This window comes from Thalassophryne amazonica, chromosome 10 (genome assembly GCF_902500255.1).
Source record: "Thalassophryne amazonica chromosome 10, fThaAma1.1, whole genome shotgun sequence".
NCBI classification, from domain to species: Eukaryota; Metazoa; Chordata; class Actinopteri; order Batrachoidiformes; family Batrachoididae; genus Thalassophryne; species Thalassophryne amazonica.
The window spans coordinates 28,690,529-28,717,284 of NC_047112.1; the positions used below are offsets into that span (position 1 = coordinate 28,690,529).

Below are 26,756 nucleotides of genomic sequence, written 5' to 3' on the forward strand. Positions count from 1 at the left end.
AACCCCCTTGACTTCAATGTGCATGTGTCATGGCGGAGCGTTAGCAGCGTCATGGCGGAGTGTTAAGGCCCCCTCACACTTGTACGACTTTGATACACATGCACTTGCATGCACTGTGTCATGCAGGAGAGTAAATTCATTGTTAACGGGTGTAGACTGAACATGAGACGTGCGCCGGCGTGTGCAATTGTGCAAAGAGAATTTTGAAATGTTCGAAAAAAATTTTCACGCATAAATGTTGTGCAACAAACATGAAGTGGTAGTGAATGCTGCACGATCTACTCGCCAATACTAAGTGCAGCTTGTCAAGTTGACTAAAGAAGTGAACAGTGCGAGTGATTGCGTCAGCGCACCACATCACCGCGCAGCTCATCTGAACGATTATAACGAAATGTTAAATCTGTCATAAACATACTTTTACAGCTGCACACAAGAAGGGATGAGCATGCAACTGTTTTACCAAGCCATGAAAATGTAAACAGATGCTCCAAATGCTTTCTCCACCTCATTCAGCACGTGCGCTTGAGAAAAGCAGCAGCTGGAGTGCTCCTCTGTGATTCCAAAAGTGATTCGAGGCGCTTTCAACAGCTAACTCAGACAGAAAATGATTAATCCACTACAAAGTAATTATTTTCTGTACACAGTGTCTAGCGCACAATGCGTGGAACAAAGCACGGCGTCCAGCTGGGAACACAGCGGGTGGGATAATCACGACGATGTGCGTGCAAGTGTGCGGATCAAAGTTGTGCAAGTGTCAGTGCACATTTAGCAGCGATTAACAGATTATCGCCTCGTTTCTGCTTAAAATTGACTTTAGAATGATTTAAGAGGTTTTTTACGTTGTCATGTGATGGTTAATAATCACAGTATTCCGTTTGATTGCTTTGGGTGTAGAGAGTCAGACTCAAAGAGAGAGTCGCGAGGTGCACTGACACGAGCATGCCTTGGACTCACGCACTAGCACAACCTGTGCCGTGCTGGAGAGTAAACTCGTCTTTAACGCGTGCAGACAGGATGTGAGAGGGGCGCCGGTGCGTCCTGTTGCGCACAGAGAATTTTGAAAAGTTCAAAAATGTCGTGCTATGTGGCGCGATCTAATCTGCAACACTACGTGCAGCTTGTCAAGTGGAGCAAAGAAGAAGTGAACAGAGCGAGTGGTGACATCAGCGAATCGCATCAGAGCGCAGCTCGCCTGGAGGATTATATAGAAGTTAAATCTGTTATAAATATACTTTAACAGCTGCAGACAAGAAGGAAAGAACACAGCTGTTTTATCAAGCCATGACAATGTAAACATGACAAATAACTACCTTTTAAGATGGCTCAAAATGCTTTCTGCAGGTAGTTATGCGCGCTGCAGCCTCCTCTGTGATTTAGGATGTGATTAGAGCTGTTTTCAATGGCCAACTTGCGGGAAAAAAAATGATTAATCTGCCACAAAATAATTATTTTATATACTCAGTGTCCAGCGCAGAGCGCGTAGCAGCTGGTAGAACAAAGAACGGTGTCCAGCTGCGAACACAGCGGGTGGGATCGTCACAACGATGTGCGTGCTACTGTGTGAGTCTCAGGCATGCTCGTGTCAGTGCATGTTCAGACGTGCTGCTGTCACACTGTGATCACTCCCCCGTCTTTTATGTGGAAATAATTCTACTAAAGCTTCAGATATCTGTTGCTGAGATAGATGGTGACTGGAGTGCAGTTTTAAGCAGAAACAAGGCGATAATCGGTGAATCGCTCCCGACGCTCCAAAATGGCGCATACGCAGTGAAGGCAGGGGGAGTTCGGAGCTCTTCACACCGAAAACACGGCAATATTTCAAGATTTATCTGCAGCCACACTAAAACACTCAAACTGACCAAAAAATGCTGTAGTACATATGCCAGGCTTGTAGATGGCGCTGTATATTGTGTGAATGAACACACGCATGTGTTTTTCCATCATTCACTGGACTTTCTACAAGTGGAAAACAACAGGTCATTCAAATCAGCGGAAAAATGGATAATTAGCACCTTTCACTGGATTTTCTATGGCTGGAAAACAACACAGCCATGAAAAATACAGGGTTTTTCTGTTTTGTTTCTTTAAGTCATCACAGAAACTGAAAGAAAGTCACACAACTGTTGTCCAGTTCAGAAAACTAATTTTTGTCCAGGATGGCCACACAGAAAAACCTTTTAGTGGGGCGGCACAGCAAAACAATTGTTCATTTTGTGAGAAAAGTATGGAATTTGGCACACATATTCTAAATTAACTAATATTTGTTTTTCAGATATGGAGCCATCCTGGAGCTGACTGCTAATGAGCTACATGGGTCACTAAAGAATTACACAGGGGTCAAAATTTAAAAATGCTCCAATCATGTTGAAAATTATACCACATTATTTGTCTGATTATAATGATTCCAAAAAGGTATAGTTTGGACTATCTATGACCGAATGTTCTGGAGTTATGGGGTAAAAACAGCAAAAATGGTGACAAAGATCATTTTCAGTTTGTACAGGGGTCAAAAGTTAAAGTTGCACCAATTTTGGTAAAAAGTGATGCAAATTACAGGTTGAAATAAAAGGATTAACAAATGGAATAGTTTTGACTGTGTTGAATGCTTGATGTCCAAAGTAAAGGTCAAACAAGGTCAATGTCCATTGGATTCTTTGATGTCTGACATATGTTACCCCGTAACATGAAAACTAAGTATGACAGATGGTGCAAAGTATTCCTTTTTAAAATGCTATTAACTCAACCAATAATTTGCATCATTTCTTACCAAAATTATAGCAACTTTAACTTTTGAACCCTGTACAAACTGAAACTGACCTTTGTCACAATTTTTGCTATTTTTACCCCATAACTCCATGGAATTCAGTAATAGATAGTCCAAACTATACCTTTTTGGAATAGTTATGATCAGACAAACATGATTGGAGCATTTTTAAATTTTTACCCCGGTGTAATTCTTTATTGACCCCTGTAGCTTATTAGAGGTCAGTTCCAGGATGGTTCCATATCTGAAAATAAACATTAGAATATGTGTGCCAAATTCCATGGTTTTATTACAAAATGAACAATTTTTAAGTTAATTTTAGCTAAGCTGCACCACTATTTGGATTATATGAAGATTGAAGCTCCACAAACAAAAAGAAAACCGATGATGATTCCACATAAACTTTGATGTACCTACTAAGTACCTTCAGTGGCTCCCTTATTCCCCCCTGACTCAGGGTCACCACAGTAGATCCAAGGTTGGCATGTGTTTTACACCAGATGCCCTTCCTGACACACCACATTACAGAGGTGGAGTTTTGAACCAAGAACCTTCCACACCGCACCCAAGCACACTAACCACTTACCCACCACCACCTATAAATATATTAACATGTTCCACGTGAGGTGTTCTTGTTTGGTGCGTCAGGCTCACAGCAGTTTTAAAAAAATGCACATGATAAATCCAAACTAAATGCACCGTACAGAAATGTGGAAAAAGGATTAATATTTATCTGGTTTTGCCTGCCGTGATGATGACGGCTTGTTGATTGATGCTACAGGTTGTAATCAGGGTGCAGATCATCTCTTCAGCTTTCTGCTGGCTGTGAGAAATGCATTTAATGATCCATCAAGAGAAAAAAAAAGTAGTTACCCTTTTAACAGCAACATCAAGTGGTTAATTATGAGCCGCTGTGGTTAGACGGGTGGTGCTGTGAGGTAATCCTGTCAGAAACATTCTGTATTGAATTTATGTGGAAATGATTGTTGTACAAAAGCTTCAGATATCTGTTGCTGAGATAGATGATGACTGGAGTGCAGTTTGAAGCAGAAGCGAGGTGATAATCCGTGAACCGCGGCTAATGATGCACAGAAATGACACATGCGCAGTGAAGACGTGGAGCGATTTTTAGGGGGGACCGTTCGGTCGGGGACACCTGATCTGATCCAGATTACAGACTTTGAGGTCATTTAAATTTATTGTTGAAAACACCATATATTGTATATTTTACAATAAATCTTAATCAAACGTGCCTCATTCACTCTCATATTAGAAAGTGAGGTGCAGACTGGCACTCACTATCACTTGACAAAGTTTGATCTGGATCTGATGCAGATTGTAGATTTTGTGGACATTTTAATTTTATATTGAAAAGTCCATTGGTGTACATTTTACATTATATCTCAATCAAAAGTGCCTCAATCACTCTCATTTGTGACAGTGAGGTGCAAACTGGCACTCTGATCCACATCCGATCTGTATTGCGGATTTAGCGGATATTTGATTTTAACATTGAAAAGCCCTTTTGGTCTATATTTTATATTTTAGCTTATGAAAAGCCACTTCTAACAGGACTTTGACCTTGAAATTTTAAAAATTTGTGGAATTGGAAACTAGTGTTGGCGGAGGTTTGCGCTCTACAAGCGCGGTGCTCCAGTTTCTGAATCTGAGCGGTGCAATTTGCATTTAAACCAGAGTATTTTTTGTCCAGCCTGATTTGAGCCGGACTCACAGAGGTGTGAACAAAAATATATCTTAAATCTGGCTAGCTCAGGTATCATGATGTCGTACTTCCGGGTTCGCAGGGTCATGTGCGCAAACTCCTGCCAAATTTCGAAGCTAATGTTTCCCAACTTTGAATGGTGTCTTGTTTGTCTTTGGTAGTAGTTGGTGATATCCACAAAAAAATCCACTTCAAGTTTGTTCTGGTCAATGGAAAAGACAAAACATCTCATATCAATGTTCAAAGATGAGGAAACATTAAACAGTTTGGGTGGGATGTATCAGAATCAGAAAGTATTCGAGGACATCACTGGCACACCAGCAACTCATGGGTATGAGAAGACAGAAGTCAGTACTTGGCAAGATTAAAAAAAACCCTCAAGGCCAAGTACAACAAGGTGAAGGAAGAAACAGGATATCTAGTCTCTTCTTTGAGGCGCTCGATGGCAACCTGCGAGACCGACCTATCTCCCAACCGACAGTGGTCCTGGACAGTGCCGGAGGTGGGTTGGGAGGTGAAGACTCCGAGGCCAGCAACAGCAAGGATGACTGACACCAGTGTCCTTGATCGTAGCAACATGACTGGAGACACTGAAGGTATAGGAACACAATTTGAAAAGCTTTTTCCTTTTTAATCATGATAATTTTTGATGCTTATGTTCGCTTATGGTGCAGTTGGAAAGCAATCTGGATTACCAACCCCAAGTGATTTCGGAAAGTTCCAAGAGGTGGTAAAGAAAACCTACACTTTGTTGGCACTTTCTGGAATCTCTTTGAATGAATGAATGAAGTCTCTATTTGAACACAGAAAAATAAAAATGATATACCTGAGAAATTATAGGAAAAGGATGCAAAAGAAATATTACTACAAATAACAACATAATATTACAATTTACATTTTGAAAGGCAGCAGGAAGAAATGATAATTTATTCCTAAACATTTTTTATCTTTAACCAATGTTTTAATGTAATGAATAGAAGTCAGTGTTTTTATAATGACATAATTTGTATGAATTTCTGTAATGTTGCAGAGGCATACAGGTAGCACATTAGTTAGAAATTATATACAATCCACCCAGAAAGTATTCACAGCGCTTCACTGTTTCCACATTTTGTTATGTTACAGCCTTATACCAAGATGGAGTAAATTAATTTGTCCCCTCAAAATTCTACTCACAATACCCCATAATGACAACATGAAAAAAGTTACCGCCACCATGCTTCACTGCAGTGGTGCCTGGCATACACGCCAAAGAGTTTAGTCTTTGTCTCATCAGACCAGAGAATTTTGAACCTAAAAAAAGTGTTTTTCACATTGTCATTATGGGGTATTGTGTGTAGAATTTTGTGGGAAAAAAATTAATTTCACCCATGTTGGAATAAGGCTGTAACATAAAAAAGGGGGGAACGTGCAGTGCTGTAAATACTTTCCAGATGCACTGTATATATAATTATATCATTATAGTGTGATGACAAGAATAAAAAAAGATCCCATTTAAACCTTTGTAAATGTCTTGGATTTTTTTGCCAAGTACCTATGCGGATCTGGCTCTATCAACTGTGGCAAGCCCAAACAAATGGGAGCAGCTGAAAGGACAACAATCCAAGTGGCCCACATTAAAGGACACAATCTTTTCCATATGTACTTTTGAGAATCCGGTTTGGCATCAGTCAGAAAAGTGAAATAAATACATGTCTCCTGTAAATTTAACTACGTGACTTCTGGATAAAGTGTTGAACCCAACAATTTGATTTAACACTGATTTGTTAATTATCCAGTGGATCATGAAATCAAACATTTTGCTCATCATTGGACATGGTTCAGGTACAGAGCAATAATTCCAAAAATAAGTCCAACTCTAAAATTAGAACATTAAAAATACTCACAGACACTGTGTGATTTAATTAATGAATAAATAATCAGACAAAATACTTTAATAAATTAGAATATTGATCCTACAATGAGAATATAGTATGTTTATTGCTAAGAAAAACAAGGACAAGGTTCACATTGCTTTTAAGAATCAATTTTGTCTTTTTTCTTATGAAGCAAAATAAAAATATACCATTCTGAATTACACTAAAGACTATCAATATTGTAGAAAATACTATTTTCAAAGCTTATGCGTTATCATGTTTTATAGCTGTTAATATTTGTTATCTACTGTTACAAAAAGACTTTTAGAGTCACAATGAAGTTTGGCCAAAACAGTTCAGATTTATCTTACAGGAATCTGTTACAAAGTACTAAAACATCCCGAAAAGACAAAACCAGAAAAGCACCAACATCAAAAACAGTGACAACATTTAACGGTCTAATCATGGTTGTATATTCAGGAAAACACAATTCATTTACACTTAATTCTCACTGTAACAGGGCTGTAAATAGTATAGTCCATTATATTTGAAGAAATAATAATAATATGACGTTATAACACATAATTTTGAATTGGCAAACATAAATGGCAATTCTACAAGGTTTTTTTTAATAGAGTCATCAAACACCAGTGTTGGAATTACTATAAACACCAAGTTTCGTCATAGTTTATATTATCAAGCAGTTCAAAGTGCCAAATATAATTACAGTGGTTACACTGAGATGGTTTCTGAACATGATCACGATGTATTGTTTGTGTTATCCAGTCCTGTGCCGAACTGTATATAACAGAGGAGATGCAGATGTCTTTTACAAGTGTGGAGGACTCCACATTACATCACAGAATAAAACACACTTGGTTGCTGGTAGAAAACATAAACATATAACACAGTGCTAAAGTACCCTTGGCTGCATGAGCATTGTCTTTTTTATAATCTGGAGTTGTTTAATTGGTGTGTGTGTGTATATATATATATATATATATATATATATATATATATATATATATATATATATATATATATATATATATATATATATATATATATATACAACCCCTGGCAAAAATTATGGGATCACCGGCCTCGGAGGATGTTCATTCAGTTGTTTAATTTTGTAGAAAAAAAGCAGATCACAGACATGACACAAAACTTAAGTCATTTCAAATGGCAACTTTCTGGCTTTAAGAAACACTATAAGAAATCAAGAAAAAAAAATTGTGGCAGTCAGTAACGGTTACTTTTTCAGACCAAGCAGAGGGAAAAAAATATGGAATCACTCAATTCTGAGGAAAAAATTATGGAATCATGAAAAACAAAAGAACGCTCCAACACATCACTAGTATTTTGTTGCACCACCTCTGGCTTTTATAACAGCTTGCAGTCTCTGAGGCATGGACTTAATGAGTGACAAACAGTACTCTTCATCAATCTGGCTCCAACTTTCTCTGATTGCTGTTGCCAGATCAGCTTTGCAGGTTGGAGCCTTGTCATGGACCATTTTCTTCAACTTCCACCAAAGATTTTCAATTGGATTAAGATCCGGACTATTTGCAGGCCATGACATTGACCCTATGTGTCTTTTTGCAAGGAATGTTTTCACAGTTTTTGCTCTATGGCAAGATGTATTATCATCTTGAAAAATGATTTCATCATCCCCAAACATCCTTTCAATTGATGGGATAAGAAAAGTGTCCAAAATATCAACGTAAACTTGTGCATTTATTGATGATGTAATGACAGCCATCTCCCCAGTGCCTTTACCTGACATGCAGCCCCATATCATCAATGACTGTGGAAATTTACATGTTCTCTTCAGGCAGTCATCTTTATAAATCTCATTGGAACGGCACCAAACAAAAGTTCCAGCATCATCACCTTGCCCAATGCAGATTCAAGATTCATCACTGAATATGACTTTCATCCAGTCATGTCTTGTTTTTTTTCTGTTTAGGTATTAATGATGGCTTTCGTTTAGCTTTTCTGTATGTAAATCCCATTTCCTTTAGGCGGTTTCTTACAGTTCGGTCACAGACATTGACTCCAGTTTCCTCCCATTCGTTCCTCATTTGTTTTGTTGTGCATTTTCGATTTTTGAGACATATTTTTTTTCTGTCTTGATGCTTTGATGTCTTCTTTGGTCTACCAGTATGTTTGCCTTTAACAACCTTCCCATGTTGTTTGTATTTGGTCCAGAGTTTAGACACAGCTGACTGTGAACAACCAACATCGTTTGCAACATTGCGTGATGATTTACCCTCTTTTAAGAGTTTGATAATCCTCTCCTTTGTTTCAATTGACATCTCTCGTGTTGGAGCCATGATTCATGTCAGTCCACTTGGTGCAACACCTCTCCAAGGTGTGATCACTCCTTTTTAGATGCAGACTAACGAGCAGATCTGATTTGATGCAGGTGTTAGTTTTGGGGATGAAAATTTACAGGGTGATTCCATATTTTTTCCCTCCGCTTGGTCTAAAAAAGTAACCGTTACTGACTGCCACAATTTTTTTTCCTGATTTCTTATAGTGTTTCTTAAAGCCAGAAAGTTGCCATTTGAAATTACTTTTGTTTTGTGTCATGTCTGTGATCTGCTTTTTTTCTACAAAACTGAATGAACATCCTCCGAGGCTGGTGATTCCATAATTATTGCCAGGGGTTGTATATATATATATATACATACACTCAACAAAAATATAAACGCAACACTTTTGGTGTTGCACTGCATGAGGCAAATGGTGGTCAAACCAGATACTGACTGGTATCCCCCCTCCCCAATAAAACAAAACTGCACCTTTCAGAGTGGCCTTTTATTGTGGGCAGTCTAAGGCACACCTGTGCACTAATCATGGTGTATAATCAGCATCTTGATATGGCACACCTGTGAGGTGGGATGGATTATCTCAACAAAGGAGAAGTGCTCACTATCACAGATTTAGACTGGTTTGTGAACAATATTTGAGGGAAATGGTGATATTGTGTATGTGGAAAAAGTTTTAGATCTTTGAGTTCATCTCATACAAAATGGGAGCAAAACCAAAAGTGGTGCATTTATATTTTTGTTGAGTGTACTTTGGAATTGATCAAAAGCTGCTTTTGCAACCTGAAAATCATGCACAATAAAAAAGTAATGCAATGAAATGAAGTTGCTACAGAGTAAAATCTTGATATGTCACATTTCACATGCTGATTGTGTGAAGTTGTTTGAATTCACAAAAGTAATCAGTGCTTTCAACCCGTGCTTCTAATCTACCCTACAATGGCAGGATAGTGATTGATTCCTCACCAGGAATCTCACCTAATAAAGCTACCTTCACTTTCCCAGCAGTGGTTGCTGTCATAGGCTCTCAGGCTGCAGCGGTTCATAGCGGTACACCTCTCTGCACAACCCATTAAAGATGATAACTGACACAGGAAATATTTTTTCAGATCTGTTCTGCGGTGGTCGTAGAGGATGTAGGCGTGTCAGGGTGGCACTAGAATGGCGTGTCCATCTGGCTGCCCTTGACAGCAGGCGACACGACCCCGAAGCTTCTTTCCTGCCATCTCACCCACTGCATCTGAACCTCTTTCTGAACCTGTCACACAAAAACATACAATAAGGACTTTATTTCTCTGTTGCTATCATCTAAAATTTTATGCGATGAAGTTCACTAACCCTAACCCTCTCTCAAAATCAGGCAGAGGTTCGATACACAGTTTGACAGACAGCCAGGCGGCGGTAATAAACAGTCTTTAAGCAGACACATGGCCCAAAAAACAAGCAAATTTCAAAAACACAGAGAGACAAAGTTTAAAGGCTGAGACAAGAGCAAGGTCCAAGAACAAAGCAGGGTCAAACACTGCTAGACAGAAGAACAATGATGAAACTATGGAGATGATAATTATACAAAGGCTAGAAGGAAGGCAGAGCACAAAGAAAAAAGCACAACGAACTGGCAGGAACAAACACAACACCCAAGGTTTAACTACACAGCCGGAAATCAGAGGGTGATGAGAGACAGGTGCAGTGAATATTCAGGAAAGGGGACGTGGTCAGATGAGACGTAGAAGAGAGAAGACAGGAGACAAGGGGGGTCAGTGACAGATGGGGCGTGACTGACAGGAGCAGAGGCAAGAAGGATTTGTGACAGTAACACCACCCAAAAACCAACAGTGATCAAAATAAAATACCTAAAACAAAGATGAGCAAACCCAAAGGCCAAATAAAAAACCCACACAAAGAGAACAGAGAATCAAACTAGGAAAACAAAACAAAACTAAGACGGAATTCAACAAGTGACTAAAGTATAACAAACAGATAATCAAAGACCGGTGTCACAGGCCGAAGGGTCCCCCCTAAAAATTGGTCTGGTCTGCCTCCACTGCGCATGCATCATTTCGGCGCTCTTCCGCCTTTCTACGACACAGTCTCGTCACCCAAAGTGATCAAATGGATTAATGGGATTATTAACCATCAGATGGCAAGGTAAAACCTCTTAAATCATTCTAAAGTCAGTTTTAAGCAGAAACGAGGCGAAACTTGATGATGCTTTGAAATGACCGACGCGCAGTGAACGTATCAGCTAGCAGCTTGTGTAGCCGCGGCGCTCTGATCACTTCCTTCTCCTTTTATTATGAAATAATGCTGAATTTATGTGGAAATTATTGTTGCACAAAAGCTTCAGATATCTGTCGCTGAGATAGATGATGACTGGAGTGCAGTTTGAAGCAGAAATGAGGTGATAATCAGTGAACCGCGGCTAATGACACATGCACAGTGAAGGCAGGGCGGATATATTTTTTTAGGGGGGACCATTCGGTCTGCAACACCAGGGCCAGACATTAGATCAATAGGCGGGAAAGCGGACACAGACAGGGGGCAAACCATAACACAGGCCCAGACAAGGGACAGACCATGACATTGAGGAGCAATATGTATGATCCTCCATTTGACATTTTGACATTTTCTTACATTTTCAAAAATATGTGAAAGGTGGAGTATGTCTCTCTTGGGTTAGTGTGTCAACAAGGTGGTGCAACATGGCAACTTTGATGAGGAGATTCGATCACATGTAGACATGAAGGCCTCATTTTAAGCTTATAAAAACACATTGTTTTAGGCATATGTGTCAAACGAATGCAGCCTTAGAAGAGTGGTGCCGCTGAATTGGGACAGTTTAAGTATCGTGGTGGTGAGTGTTTGTGTGACTGACCTCTTTGTTGAGAAAGCAATAGAGGACTGCAACAAGAAGCCCCTGAAAGAGACACAAGCTTCATTATTTACAGCTACAAGAAATACCTGTGTGTTAGAATGGATAATGCAAAAGCTAAAAAAAAAAAAAAAAAAAAAAAAAAAAAGTAAAAGCATTCATTTGTTCATTAACTACAAAAAAGAAAAAAGTCATGCCAACACCACAGTGTTTCAGCAAAAACAAAGTGGATCCAGGCTATGTGTAGATGTCCAGCAATAAAAAGGCCTTACTGGATGGGCAACAACATTAACAACCTTAATAAAATTAACTTAAGCGTATCATTGGTCTGCCTCTGATAGACAGCTCTGAAACCAGAAGTGTTTTGTGGATGTCTCTGTTAGGATTTTGTTCGGAACAGCTGTGCAATGACCTCCTGTATTTGTACATGTAAGTCCGAGTACTTAGTGTCTGACATAATAAATAGATTTTGTTTGTAGCTACATCTGGTGGAAGTATAACTGTGAATTCTGGGAACTCTCAATGTCGCATCAGTGTCACAATTTGACCATTAGACTAATTCGCTTAGACTGGACTGGGTTGCTTGACGCAAGGACGTTTCGCTTCTAATCACAGAAGCTTCCTCAGCTAAATTTCTTGCTCTGGTAGTCTGACTTCTGTCTTGACTCTTGTACAGAAGAATAACAGAAGCCAGCAAAAGCTGGAGTTTTAAATCTAACCAGACCCCTCCTACCATGAGACTGCTATTGGCTAGTGACTAACAATTGCTCTAATTAGCACCTATTGTGTTCTAGTTAGCACCCTGCTAATGACAGGGTAGCTGTCCCTCCTAACAATGGGACTGACGCCTCTCCTGATGACTCCCCTGATGACGTGAATGACTCATTATCATGAAAAAAAGACTGAAAGTGCTTTGACCTGAGTACCCCATTGTAAACAGGGGACAAAGCATGTCTCAGACCCCTCCCCGGTCTAAAATTGGGTTTCAACTGCTTCATATACAATGCCTCCTTCACGCCCCTCTCAAACCATTTCTTTTCTCTGGCTAAGATTTTAACTTCCTTGTCCTCAAACATGTGGTTAGTGTCTTTAAGTTGGAGATGAACTTCAGACTGAGGTCCACCGGTGCCCGCTCTGCAGTACTGGTATAGCCTTTTGTGCAACGGCTGCTTAGTCTCACCTATGTAGTGTTCGTTACAGTTTTCCTGACATCTGATAGAATACACTACATTGCTCTGTGTGTAACTAGGGATCCTGTCCTTAGGGTGAACTAATTTCTGTCTCAAAGTGTTAACAGATTTAAAGTAAACTGGGATTTTGTGCTGTCTGAAGATCCTCTGTAGTTTTTTCCCCTACTCCTGCTAAATAACGTGGTTAGGTGGTTAGGTTTAGATTAGAAGTGAAACGTCCTCACGAAGCAACCCAGTCCAGTTGAAGATTCAAGCTTCTCTACTATGGAAACCACCTGGACAACTGAGAGCCTTCACAAAAACAATTCACTTTGTTTTTTTGTTTGTTTTTGACAACTCTACACTCTAAAAAAAAAGGAACTGCTGTCTCAACAAGGACAACTGATCTAACAATTTGCATAGATGTTTTTAAGTTATTTAAACTTTTAACTTTTTATTTTAACTTTAAGTTATTTCAACTTTCAACTGAGTTAATGCCACAAGACTTCTCTAGTTAAGTTGAAATATCTTTTAAAAAAATCTGACATACAAAATGCACATTTCATGATTCTGCAAGAAGGTCGTGGGATCGCTTTCTGCCTGGCCCTTTCTGTGTGGAGTTTGCATGTTCTCCCCCATGTTTGCGTGGTTGTCCTCCAGGTGCTCCGGCTTCCTCCCACCTCCAAAGACATGCAGTTTAGGTGAACTTGAAATTTTAAGAGGAGGTGATGGTCTAGTGGTTAAGCGTTGGGCTTGAGGTCAGATCCTTGGTTCAAATCCCAGCCTGACTGGAAAATCAATAAGGGCCTTTGGGCAAGGTCCTTAATCCCCTAGTGCCTCCCGGTGTGTAGTGAGCGCCTTGTATGGCAGCACCCTGACATCGGGGTGAATGTGAGGCATTATTGTAAAGCGCGTTGAGCATCTGATGCAGATGGAAAAGTGCTATATAAATGCAGTCTATATGTGGCCATGTGACAGACCGGCATCCTGCCATGGTGTACCCTGCCTCTCACCCTATGACTGCTGTGATAGGCTCCAGTCCCACCCCCTCTCTCCCCAACCCCATGACCCTGATTGGAGTACACAGGTATGGAAAATGAATGCATTTACAGTGTTTTCCAGGTGTGCACATATGCACAATATAGTGCTGTTATAAACATCAGCACTTTCATCGTGTGTGTACCTGGAAGGATCCCAAGCAGAGCTCGATGCAGAGGCGCAGGCTGACATTGAAGTAGTCAGGCAGAAAATTGAAGATCATGTAGTGGGTTCCAAACAGCGGGATAAGGAGCAGGGTGGACTTCGTCAAGCGCCTATTACACAGAAGAAAATAAGATGCATGAGGTGAGGACAAACAGGGGAGTTGATATCTCATCTGTGTGCTGCTGCTGCTGCTGCTGACATAATGATACACACAGACACACTAATCATCAGTTGTCACTGGAGAGGATACGTGTGCATCATTCTGCACATGGGTCTGTTTATGAATGAAAAGGATGTAACAGGTGCATAGTAAGAGGTCTACATGTACGTGGGGGTACATACTAAATGTAGGTGGTGTAATAAAGTCAACCCTCACTTCACTTGTCTTTGGTGTATCAGATCTGCATATGCTTGATGTGGTGGAACACTGTCTCCTAATTAGTACGTTGATTTTAATTGGAAATTCTGACAAGCTGTCCAGGATGTCAGGCCCAGACGTGGCAAAACTGAGGAGTTAGTGATTTATTTGTTATACAGTTGCACATAAACATGTTCCCCATGTATCTCAAACAATCAGACTGAAACAAAACAAGACAGAAAAACCTAAATATTTAACAATTAATCTATGAAAGACCGACACTGGCCCTCAACTTTTTGGTTTCTCAATTTTTTTCAGATCATTTTCACAGAACATTGGTTATCTTTGGAAGGAACTTCCATTCAATATTAGTGGTGCAAGTAAATCCATAACAGAAAAAAATGAGAGTGATTGAGGCACTTTTGATTGAAATATAAAATGTACACCAAATGGGCTTTTCAATATTAAATTCAAATGTCCAAAATATCCACAATCTGGAACAAATCCGGATCAAACTTTGTCAGGCGATAGTGAGTCCCAGTCTGCACCTCACTTTCAAATATGACAGTGATTGGGGTACATCTGTTTAAGATATAATGTAAAATATACATTAAATGGGGTTGTCAATGTTAAATTTAAATGTCCACAAAACCTATAATCCAGATCAAATCCGGATCAAACTTTGTCAGGCGATAGTGAGTCCCAGTCTGCACCTCACTCTCAAATATGAGAGTGATTGGGATACGTTTGATGAAGATATAATGTAAAATATACATTAAATGGGGTTGTCAATGTTAAATTTAAATGTCCACAAAACCTATAATCCAGATCAAATTTGGATCAAACTTTGTCAGGCGATAGTCAGTGGCATTCTGCACCTCACTTTCAAATATGAGAGTGATTGGGGTATGCTTGAGTAAGATATAATGTAAAATATACATTAAATGGGGTTTTCAATGTTAAATTTAAATGGCCACAAAATCTATAATCCAGACCAGATCTGGATCAAACTTTGTCAGGTGATAGTGAGTGTGAGTCTGCACCTCACTTTCAAATATGACAGTGATTGGGGTACATCTGTTTAAGATATAATGTAAAATATACATTAAATGGGGTTGTCAATGTTAAATTTAAATGTCCACAAAACCTATAATCCAGATCAAATCCGGATCAAACTTTGTCAGGCGATAGTGAGTCCCAGTCTGCACCTCACTCTCAAATATGAGAGTGACTGGGATACGTTTGATGAAGATATAATGTAAAATATACATTAAATGGGGTTGTCAATGTTAAATTTAAATGTCCACAAAACCTATAATCCAGATCAAATTTGGATCAAACTTTGTCAGGCAATAGTCAGTGGCATTCTGCACCTCACTTTCAAATATGAGAGTGATTGGGGTATGCTTGAGTAAGATATAATGTAAAATATACATTAAATGGGGTTTTCAATGTTAAATTTAAATGGCCACAAAATCTATAATCCACACCAGATCTGGATCAAACTTTGTCAGGTGATAGTGAGTGTTAGTCTGCACCTCACTTTCAAATATGACAGTGATTGGGGTACATCTGTTTAAGATATAATGTAAAATATACATTAAATGGGGTTTTCAATGTTAAATTTAAATGGCCACAAAATCTATAATCCAGACCAGATCTGGATCAGACTTTGTCAGGTGATAGTGAGTGGCAGTCTGCACCTCACTTTCAAATATGAGTGTGATTGGGGTATGCGTGAGTAAGATATAATGTAAAACATACATTAAATGAGGTTTTCAATGTTAAATTTAAATGGCCACAAAATATATAATCCAGACCAGATCTGGATCAAACTTTGTCAGGTGATAGTGAGTGTCAGTCTGCACCTCACTTTCAAATATGACAGTGATTGGTGTACATCTGTTTAAGATATAATGTAAAATATACATTAAAAGGGGTTTTCAATGTTAAATTTAAATGGCCACAAAATCTATAATCCAGACCAGATCTGGATCAAACTTTGTCAGGTGATAGTGAGTGTCAGTCTGCACCTCACTTCCAAATATGACAGTGATTGGGGTATATCTGTTTAAGATATAATGTAAAATATACATAAAATGGGGTTTTCAATGTTAAATTTAAATGGCCACAAAATCTGTAATCCGGATCAGATCTGGATCAAACTTTGTCAGGTGATAGTGAGTGTCAGTCTGCACCTCACTCTCAAATATGAGAGTGATTGAGGCATGTTTGATTAAGATATAATGTAAAATATACATTAAATGGGGTTTACAATGTTAAATTTAAATGGCCACATAATCTGTAATCTGGATCAGATCTGGATCAAACTTTGTCAGTCGATAAAGGATACCATCCTACATCAAAAATGAAAGAATCTTTTTTGACAGAGTTACAAATTTTGAATAGTCATTGGATATTAAAAGAAAAGGATTGTTTCCAATTTTCGAAGATTTTTCCGGAGTTTGACCTTTGAGCTTGAAAACTGAATCAGTTCTTGCCTATCGGGATATGAATTCACTGTCAAAAAAATGTAATGAAATATCAAAAAATGTGGGTTACAGGCTGTTCACAATCAAACAAATAAACAAACAAACAAACAAACAAACAAACAAACAAACAAACAAACGGGGCAAACCCCCCCCACCTTCACTAGTGGAGGTAAATATGAAAATAAATAAATAAATAAATCTGTGAATGTGTGAAATTCTGTTGAATCATTGTAATTTGTTAGCAATGCCATGAAATGTAACATATAAAAATGTGATATTTATTTAAAAAATGGCTTCATATGGTTTTGTATTGAAAGCTCATTTCACAGTGTGACAGGAGACGGTGTACGAATCCTGAAGGCGCCCACTCAGAGATTATGTCCGTCTCTGCAGCGAAACAAATACCTGTACTGAGATGAGTTATTGAACTGGATCAGACGAGGATTCAGCTTCTGTATCAGAATTCTGATGATGTTCACAAAGAGCATAAAATTGACCTGTTGAGATAAAAAAATAAAAAATAAAATTGTAAACATTAATCATTTAAAAGTTCAAGTTTGTCACTCCAAATGTCACAACAACACGTTAATTTAGGTTGGTTGAATGTCATGGCAACAACACAAGTGTTCAGGTGTGTCACTGACTTTTTGTGTCTATTCTAGTGCTCACCAAAGGTCTGTTTGAAGTTTAAATTACTTAATACGTCACAGAAACCTCACTTGATAGACGATAACCACATCATTTGCATAAATATTCTTAATCAGCAAGCAAAATTTACATTCTGTTATAATGATTGCGCATTATGGCAACATTTACCACTATAGAGACAAGTATCGGCCCCTTTATGATCCACCAATACGGAGAGTCCTCGTTGATGTCCCAACATCTGCATGAGAAGACATTTTGCACTTTATCCAGCCAGAAGGAGCAGTTTTGGAGAATCAGGTGAGTGTAAAATGCACATTCCTTTAGTTCATTTGAGTACAGATTGTGTTTGTTTAAAAGATAAAGCACATTACCTCAGTTTACTGACTCAGGTTTCATTGTCATTAATGTATGATTTATGATATATGTCATTAATTATTCAATGACATTGTAGAACTACATGTGTGAGATATTCAGTAATGGCTAGAGTGATAATCGATGTGGTTGTTGATACAAACTCTTCATTCTCAAAATACACCTTGGACCCGATCCACAGGATGATAAACAGGACAGGTACACCTGTGGAGGGCCAGAAAAAACAAAATCAGTGACATCCGAGCAAAATCTATCAGTGTCGGCTCAAGATCTGCTGCTTAAATGTTAATAAAATTATGGCACGTCATCAAGGAGCAACACAAATTCACAGTTTAAACTATATCACAGATCCTACAGTATATGTACCTACTGTAAGCCACTCAGCCAAAACTGGAATTGAATGTTTTGGAGGTGAGTTCAATTGGCAAAGTGTTATTTTGACAAAATCAGTAATACAAAGTGTCGGGGGATCAGCCAAGCACACACTTATGCTAAATATGAATGAAATCAGTCAAGTGGTTCATGAGATATTACACTAACAAGGGTGACAATAACAAAATCTTGAATATCTTACTGTGACATGGAAATTGACCCCAAGGTCACTGTAACTGACTGGTATCGGGGGATCACCCAAGTACATGCTTATGCTAAATATGAATGAAATCGGTCAAGTGGTTCATGAGATATTACACTAACAAGGATGACAATAACAAAATCTTGAATATCTTATTGTGATCTGGAACTGACGCCAAGATCACCGTAACCGACTGGTGTCGGGGGATCACCCAAGTACACACTTATGCTAAATATGAATGAAATTGGTTAAGTGGTTCTTGAGATATCGTGCAAACAAGGGTAGTAATGATGGAATCTTGAATATCTCACTGGAATCTTGAAATTGACCCCAAGGTCACTGTAACTGACTGGTGTCGGGGATCACCCAAGTACGAGGTCTGTGATGAAAAAAGCGGTCCTTTTTATTTTTTTCAAAAAATAAATGGATTTGATTCATATGTTTTTACGTCAGACATGCTTGAACCCTCGTGCACATGCGTGAGTTTTTTCACGCGTGTCGGTGACGTCATTCGCCTGTGGGCAGGCCTTGAGTGAGGAGTGCTCCACCCCGCCCGTCGGAATCTCTTTGTCTGAATAGCCGCTGCGGACGGCGCGCGTTGCTTTATCAACATTTTTTCTGGACCTGTGAGGAATATCCGAGTGGACACTATTCGAGAAATTAAGCTGGTTTTCGGTGAAAAGTTTAACGGCTGATGAAAGATTATGGGGTGTTTCTGTCGCTGTAAGGACTTCCCACGGAGCGGGACGTCGCACAGTGTTTCCAGGCGCCGTCGTCGGCCTGTTTCGACCTGAAAACATCCTAATTTAAGGCTTAATTCACCCAGGACGTCGTGAGAGAACAGAGAAGATTCAGAAGAGGCCGGCATGAGGACTTTATGTGGACATTCCACTGTTTAAGGACATTTTTTAATGAAAGACGTGCGCGCAAATTCGCCGAGTCGTTTCCGTGACGACTTGGCAAATCTGTGTGCGCCGCGACAGGAAAAACACCTCCGTGTTGAAAACCATTTGTAAAATTCAGGCGGCTTTTGATGGCTTTCAACAAGTGAGTAACTGAGAAATTGTTTAACAGCTTGGGCATGTTCCAACTTGCCTGTTAAGGTTTCCAACGGAGGTGTTTTTCCTGTCGCAACCCCCCGCGGTCGGGTCTGGCCCGACATGCGACTCTGCCTGCACGTTCTTTCATTACAAATTGTCCGTTAACAATGGAATGTCCAAATAAACTCATGCCAACGACTTCTGAAAGTTCTCTGTTCTCTGACGACTTACTGGGTCAACAGAGCCTGAAATGTGGAAGTTTTCAACTTGAAACGGCGAGATGCTGCCACCTTGAAGCGCAGATCGCCGTCAGGCACCATGGGCCGTCCTTAAAGCGACACTACCAGACCAAAATCTCTCATCAGCCGTTAAAATTTTACCGAAAACCAGCTGAATTTATCGAATGGTGTCCACTCAGTTGTGTCTTACAGTTTTGAAAAAATTTTGATCAAACAAAGCAGCAGTCTCTGAGCCATTCCTAAACAATGAAAAAATCGACGAGAGGGTGGGCGACTCCTCACTCAAAGACTGCCCACAGGCGAATGACGTAACCGACAGGCGTGAAAAAACTCTCGCATGCCCACGAGGGTTCAACATGTCTGATGGAATCACACGTGATTCAAATCCATATGGTTTTTGAAAAATATAATAAGGTCCGTTACTTTTATCACAGACCTCGTACATGCTTATGCTAAATATGAATGAAATTGGTCAAGTGGTTCATGAGACATTACACTAACAAGGGTGACAATAACAAAATCTTGAATATCTTACTGTGACCTTGAAATTGACCCCAAGGTCACTGTAACTGACTGGTATCGGGGGGATCACCCAAGTACACACTTATGCTAAATATGAATGAAACTGGTTAAGTGGTTCTTGAGATATCGCGCGAACAAGGGTAGTAATGACGGAATCTTGAATATCTCACTGGAATCTTGAAATTGACCCCAAGGTCACCGTAACCGACTGGTGTCGGGGATCACCCAAGTACATGCTTATGCTAAATATGAATTAAACTGGTCAGCTGGTTGTTGAGATATCACACTAACAAGCGAACCGGACGCCGGACGGACGGACATGCTGATTGTTATATTCCTCTATATTTCACACCAGGGGGAAAACAGTCCCAGAATTTAGATTTGATGAGACTGAGACCTGCAACATTATTAGTAAAATTAGAATGGAGGAGGAAAGAAGTTAAATACAATATTAATGTCTTCCTCATATGAAGGAGAGAACAGATGAGTTTTTAATCTGGATTTGAAGGACTCCAGAGAATCACACTTAAATTATTTAAGTGATCTAAACTCAAACAGTTTAAGGTAACCACTTTCTTCAAACCATCTGAGTTGTACTAACTCATTAGGGTTTGCAGTGCATGCATGCACATCCAAGAAATCAACTTGAACATTTTCATCCAGCAGTTTCTTCTACTGCCATAATTACTGCAAGGAGTGAAGGTGTGACACACACATGGATGCAAACTTTAATTCAGTCTGTGTGGTAGTCACAGTTCTTTGAAGTCACCCACAAGAGCTGTGACTTTATAAAAATAATAAGATGGATTTTCTTTCACCAAAACATCAAATCTAGGCTTATATCTCAGATGTACCTTCTGGCAAATTGTAGCTGAAATTTCAGGTCTTCTTTTTTCAGAAAATCCTCCTGTATACCACTTCATCATGCAGCTGTATAACTGAGGATACAAAATACAAAACGTGCACAATCACAGCCACAGAAGCCTGTAACCTCTTTTGGGTTGTCTGGGTGTGTCTACTTTTTGCACAGTATTAGATATATTAGTGTGTTTATCGATCATTTTGTTATTTTGTTTTCTTTGCTATTTGTGTTGGTATTAAGTAATTATTTTACTTAAATTATTATATTCTTTGTTTGCTATATTTTTAGTCTGTTATTTGTTTGAATGTGCATGTCGCATGTTGAACTGGGATGAACCGGTGTCGCAAACGGTCCGCCCCTAAAAATCTGTCCGCCTGTTGCATCTGCGCATGTGTCATTTCGAACCACAGCAGCACGTCTGAGACAGAGTCTCTTCACCCAAAGCAATCAAATGGATTAATGTGATTATTAACCATCAGATGATAAAAGTAAAAGCTCTTGAATCATTCTAAAGTCAGTTTTAAGCAGAAACTCAACAAAATTCCATGACGCTTTGAAATGACCAATGCATCAGCTAGCAGCTCGTTTAACCGCGGCGCTCTGATCGCTTCCGCCACATTTTATGATGAAATAATGCTGAATTTATGTGGAAATGATTGTTGTACAAAAGCTTCAGATATCTGTCGCTGAGATAGATGATGACTGGAGTGCAGTTTGAAGCAGAAACGAGGTGTTAATCTGTGAACTGCGTCATGGGAGGGGACGATTTTTAGGGGGACCGTTCGGTCTGCGACACCGCGTCATTGGCGGAGCCGATTTTTAGGGGGGCAGTTCGGTCGGCGAAACCGGTTTCAGGTTACAATATAAATCATATGTCCCGTTATCGTGCAGGTTATGGGCGGGGGGTGGGTGGGACCATCCCTAAATGCCCACGGAGACCAATAAGGGAATTTGCGAAATAAGGTCCGCTTTTGTTACGCCCATGTTGTGCTTTATGAAAACTGTTTTAGTCCTGTGTGAGAGAAGTTCTTCAGATTCTAGGCCTGTTTTTCCACTGTGACTTTTCTCAAAATTTCCTGACTTTGACCTTTGATCTATAACCTTGAAAACTGAATCAGTTCTTGCCTATTAGGACATTAATCCCGATTGGCAACGATATATGAAAAATTGTGGGTTACAGGCTGTTCACACACAAATAAACAAACACGGGTGAAGACATAACCTCCACCCAACTTCACAATCGGAAGGCTTCATGTGTAACTCCATGAGATGCTGAGAAACGCCGTGCTCACCCCATCCCAACATGCCGAAGCCCCACAGACACCGATGACTATGACGCATACAGGAGAGCAGCAGGGAGTTTAGGTAGAGCGCCTCCACCAGGAGCCAGAAGAAATTAGCCATTACACAGTAATGACAGAAGACAACAGAAGCCTTACAGGCAAACTGGACAAAAAAGAAGAGAGAATGAATAAAAAAAGAAGTGATTAATATGTAAAACAAGATTCCCAAATATATATGAGGAAAGAGAAATCTGCCCAGAGGAATTTCTTAATAGAGTCAACAACCTCTGGTGTTCAGTGTCATTATCTTACTGTGGAAAGGGTGCAGTGGTTGGTGTCATCATTTGAAAATAAAGTAGCATCCTTTATAAAAACTGACACAGCCTTCAGAATAAACGTAACGAAGAGCTGAATGTGAATGTAGTTCCTCGCACAACGCAGCCTCCTGTTAAAGAAACACACAATCTATATGTAAATTTATACAATGCATTAACCAGCACATAGATACATTGTACAGTCGTCTGCAAAGATTTGAGCAGTTACGGAAATTTACAATGCATTTTCATTTTCTATATTATCTGAAACTGATATACTTCAGGCTTCATTATAGAATAATTGTATCAACAAATCAGCAACATGATCTATACTCAACAGAAATATAAATGAAATACTTTTTTCATTTTTCATGCATATAGAAGTAAATGATCAGAGATTTCTTTCATGCACAAAAAAGGTTTACTTCTCTCAAATTTTGTTCACAAGTTTGTTAAAAACAAAGCACTTCAGCTTTGACTAGATCATCCTGGGATATCAAGATGCTGATTAGGGGAGGTGATGGTCTAGTGGTTAAGCGTTGGGCTTGAGACCAGAGGATCCTCTGTTCAAATCCCAGCCTGGCTGGAAAAATCACTAAGGGCTCTTGGGCAAGGTCCTTAATCCCCTAGTTGCTCCCGGTGTGCCGTGAGCGCCTTGCATGGCCGCAGCCTGACATCGGGGTGAATGTGAGGCATTACTGTAAAGCACTTTGAGCATCTGATGCAGATGGAAAAGTGCTATATAAATGAAGTCCATTTATTTATTTACCATTGAACCATATGATTATTGCACAGATATGACTGGGACTGGTCACAATAAAAGTCCTCTCTCTGAAATGTGAACTTTTATCATACAGCACAATGCCACAGATGTCACAAGTTTTGAGGCAATTCTGCTGATCGTGTAGAGGCAAAAAATTGACCCAAAATGCATTGCGTGGTAGAGGTGGGCGATACCGGGAATTTTGGTATTGATCTGATACTAAGTAAATACAGGCCCAGTATCGCCGATATCGATACCGATACTTTTTCATATTTAAGCTTCATAGATCCAAAGGATCCAAAAGACCTAGGATAGAAATTCACCAAACATTGTACGTGACAATAAAATACTTTATTATCACAATCAACATTTAAAAAAAAAAAAATATCACTCAACACAACTTAAAACAAAATCTCCTGAGGTAGAGGGCTGACAAACCACGATACAAGGGTGCACCGCTCCGTGTTGTGTGACATAGTGCAGCACTGCTCTTACAGAGAGTAGACTTTGATGAATCTGCGTGTGCAGCAGTCAGTGCGGGAGAGAGAAAAAGCTTGAGTATCAATCTTTTTACACGAGGATCGTTCAATATCAATATCAGCGTTGGTATTGATATTAGGATCGATCCGCCCACCTCTATTGTGTGGTCAACATCCAGCGTGTGTGTATGTTTTTGTTGTTTTGTTTTGTTTTTCTTCTCCTTTCGGTCTACAAGAAAGCCATGCAAGTTTATTCGATTTTGCAAAAGTATAACCATGAAGGCTTGGAGAAGAAGCGGTGGCGGCTTAGTGATCTCAACAGAACAACTGTGGTGTGGACAAAGGATTTGCAATGTCTGGCTTACTGACTGCGGCAGGACAAATGAAAGAATCAATAATTAATAATTAATTAAACAACTGTAAATTACAACCCCTGGCAAAAATTATGGAATCACCGGCCTCGGAGGATGTTCATTCAGTTGTTTAATTTTGTAGAAAAAAAGCAGATCACAGACATGACACAAAACTAAAGTCATTTCAAATGGCAACTTTCTGGCTTTAAGAAACACTATAAGAAATCAAGAAAAAAAGATTGTGGCAGTCAGTAACGGTTACTTTTTTAGACCAAGCAGAGGAAAAAAATATGGAATCACTCAATTCTGAGGAAAAAATTATGGAATCACCCTGTAAATTTCCATCCCCCAAACTAACACCTCCATCAAATCAGATCTGCTCATTGACATTGACCCTATGCCATGACATTGACCCTATGTGTCTTTTTGCAAGGAATGTTTTCACAGTTTTTGCTCTATGGCAAGATGAATTATCATCTTGAAAAATGATTTCATCATCCCCAAACATCCTTTCAATTGTCCAAAATATCAACGTAAACTTGTGCATTTATTGATGATGTAATGACAGCCATCTCCCCAGTGCCTTTACCTGACATGCAGCCCCATATCATCAATGACTGTGGAAATTTACATGTTCTCTTCAGGCAGTCATCTTTATAAATCTCATTGGAACGGCACCAAACAAAAGTTCCAGCATCATCACCTTGCCCAATGCAGATTCGAGAGTCATCACTGAATATGACTTTCATCCAGTCATCCACAGTCCACAATTGCTTTTCCTTAGCCCATTGTAACCTTGTTTTTTTTCTGTTTAGGTGTTAATGACGGCTTTCGTTTAGCTTTTCTGTATGTAAATCCCATTTCCTTTAGGCGGTTTCTTACAGTTCGGTCACAGACGTTGACTCCAGTTTCCTCCCATTCGTTCCTCATTTGTTTTGTTGTGTATTTTTCGATTTTTGAGACATATTGCTTTAAGTTTTCTGTCTTGACGCTTTGATGTCTTCTTTGGTCTACCAGTATGTTTGCCTTTAACAACCTTCCCATGTTGTTTGTATTTGGTCCAGAGTTTAGATACAGCTGACTGTGAATAACCAACCTCTTTTGCAACATTGCGTGATGATTTACTCTCTTTTAAGAGTTTGATAATCCTCTCCTTTGTTTCAATTGACATCTCTCGTGTTGGAGCCATGATTCATGTCAGTCCACTTGGTGCAACAGCTCTCCAAGGTGTGATCACTCCTTTTTAGATACAAACTAATGAGCAGATCTGATTTGATGGAGGTGTTAGTTTTGGGCATGGAAATTTACAGGGTGATTCCATAATTTTTTCCTCAGAATTGAGTGATTCCTTATTTTTTTCCTCTGCTTGGTCTAAAAAAGTAACCGTTACTGACTGCCACAATCTTTTTTTTTTATTTCTTATAGTGTTTCTTAAAGCCAGAAAGTTGCCATTTGAAATGACTTTAGTTTTGTGTCATGTCTGTGATCTGCTTTTTTTCTACAAATTAAACAACTGAATGAACATCCTCCGAGGCCGGTGATTCCATAATTTTTGCCAGGGGTTGTATAAAGAACACAATGCTCATAGGGCTGAAGGCATTTTAGCACTGCATTATATTTTTTTTTAATTATTGTCAACACAATCTGTTTGAGATGGACTAACTCACTCAGAATGGAATAGAGTTGAATATGTGTGTATATTCACTTACTGCAAATATAAAATGTGTACACAGGCTTATGTTTTACCATGACGCATGGTCTTTCAATAAAATAAAGAATAATGAATAGTTAAATAAAAAGAAAAATAAATATATAAAAGGATTTCTCCATATTCAAATTTTGCATCTTCTTAAGCTATGAGGTTTATGGGGAAAAACCTTGTAAGAGGGATGAAAAGAATTAATATTTGTCTGGACTGCCTCGAGACTATTTTAAATTCTGTTCATACCTGAAGAGCAAAAGGATGAAGACAGCAGCAGCCAGCACCACAAGAGAGATGCTGTGTCCGATGGTGTATATCAGCTTTATTGTTGCAAAGTACGACTGCTCAGTCTGACATAAGAAACACAAAGAAAAGTTTACAAGGACTCAAAGATGCTCAAATATAAAAACTTTTCCTATGATTGTCAGGCTTCAAAATGAATGTAATGTGTCAAAAATTGCAGGTAAGCATGAAATTCAACTGCACTGGAGAGATGATGGCACCGTAATTGCTAAAAAGCTTTATTTCCCCCATGTTTTGAGTCGGAGTATAAAGGGAATGATGTAAGAGTGGACGAAACAGAGTACAGAATTCAGTTTGAAAATGTAAAAGAAAACTGACAGAAATATTGGGACTGGTATCTACAAATTTCGCACCTCTCGTTTTGTAATATCTTTAACGTGTGGTCTGTGCAGTATTGGGTCAGAGGGGGCATCACTGTAGCCACACTATAGAACTATCTTGAGTCCTGGATGGCAACCACCCAGGCAGATGACTGTCCATCTCCACAAGGGGAGGTGATGGTCTAGTGGTTAAGGTGTTGGGCTCGAGT

At 39.3% G+C, this 26,756-nt stretch overlaps 1 protein-coding gene across 1 annotated transcript in view; it reads right to left on the reverse strand.

The window, feature by feature from the left end:
* Positions 1-9,321: 9,321 nt before the first annotated feature.
* ghrhrl (growth hormone releasing hormone receptor, like) overlaps positions 9,322-26,756 on the reverse strand; it is a 66,587-nt gene continuing 49,152 nt past the window's right edge. The window contains exons 5-13 of the mRNA XM_034179659.1: positions 26,171-26,274; positions 22,626-22,758; positions 22,323-22,476; positions 17,937-17,997; positions 17,590-17,659; positions 17,179-17,270; positions 13,904-14,033; positions 11,555-11,596; positions 9,322-9,937 (exon numbers count right to left, since the gene is read on the reverse strand). Coding sequence (XP_034035550.1) covers positions 9,836-9,937; positions 11,555-11,596; positions 13,904-14,033; positions 17,179-17,270; positions 17,590-17,659; positions 17,937-17,997; positions 22,323-22,476; positions 22,626-22,758; positions 26,171-26,274 — 888 coding nt within the window. The 3' untranslated portion in view covers positions 9,322-9,835. The remainder of the gene's footprint in view (positions 9,938-11,554; positions 11,597-13,903; positions 14,034-17,178; positions 17,271-17,589; positions 17,660-17,936; positions 17,998-22,322; positions 22,477-22,625; positions 22,759-26,170; positions 26,275-26,756) is intronic.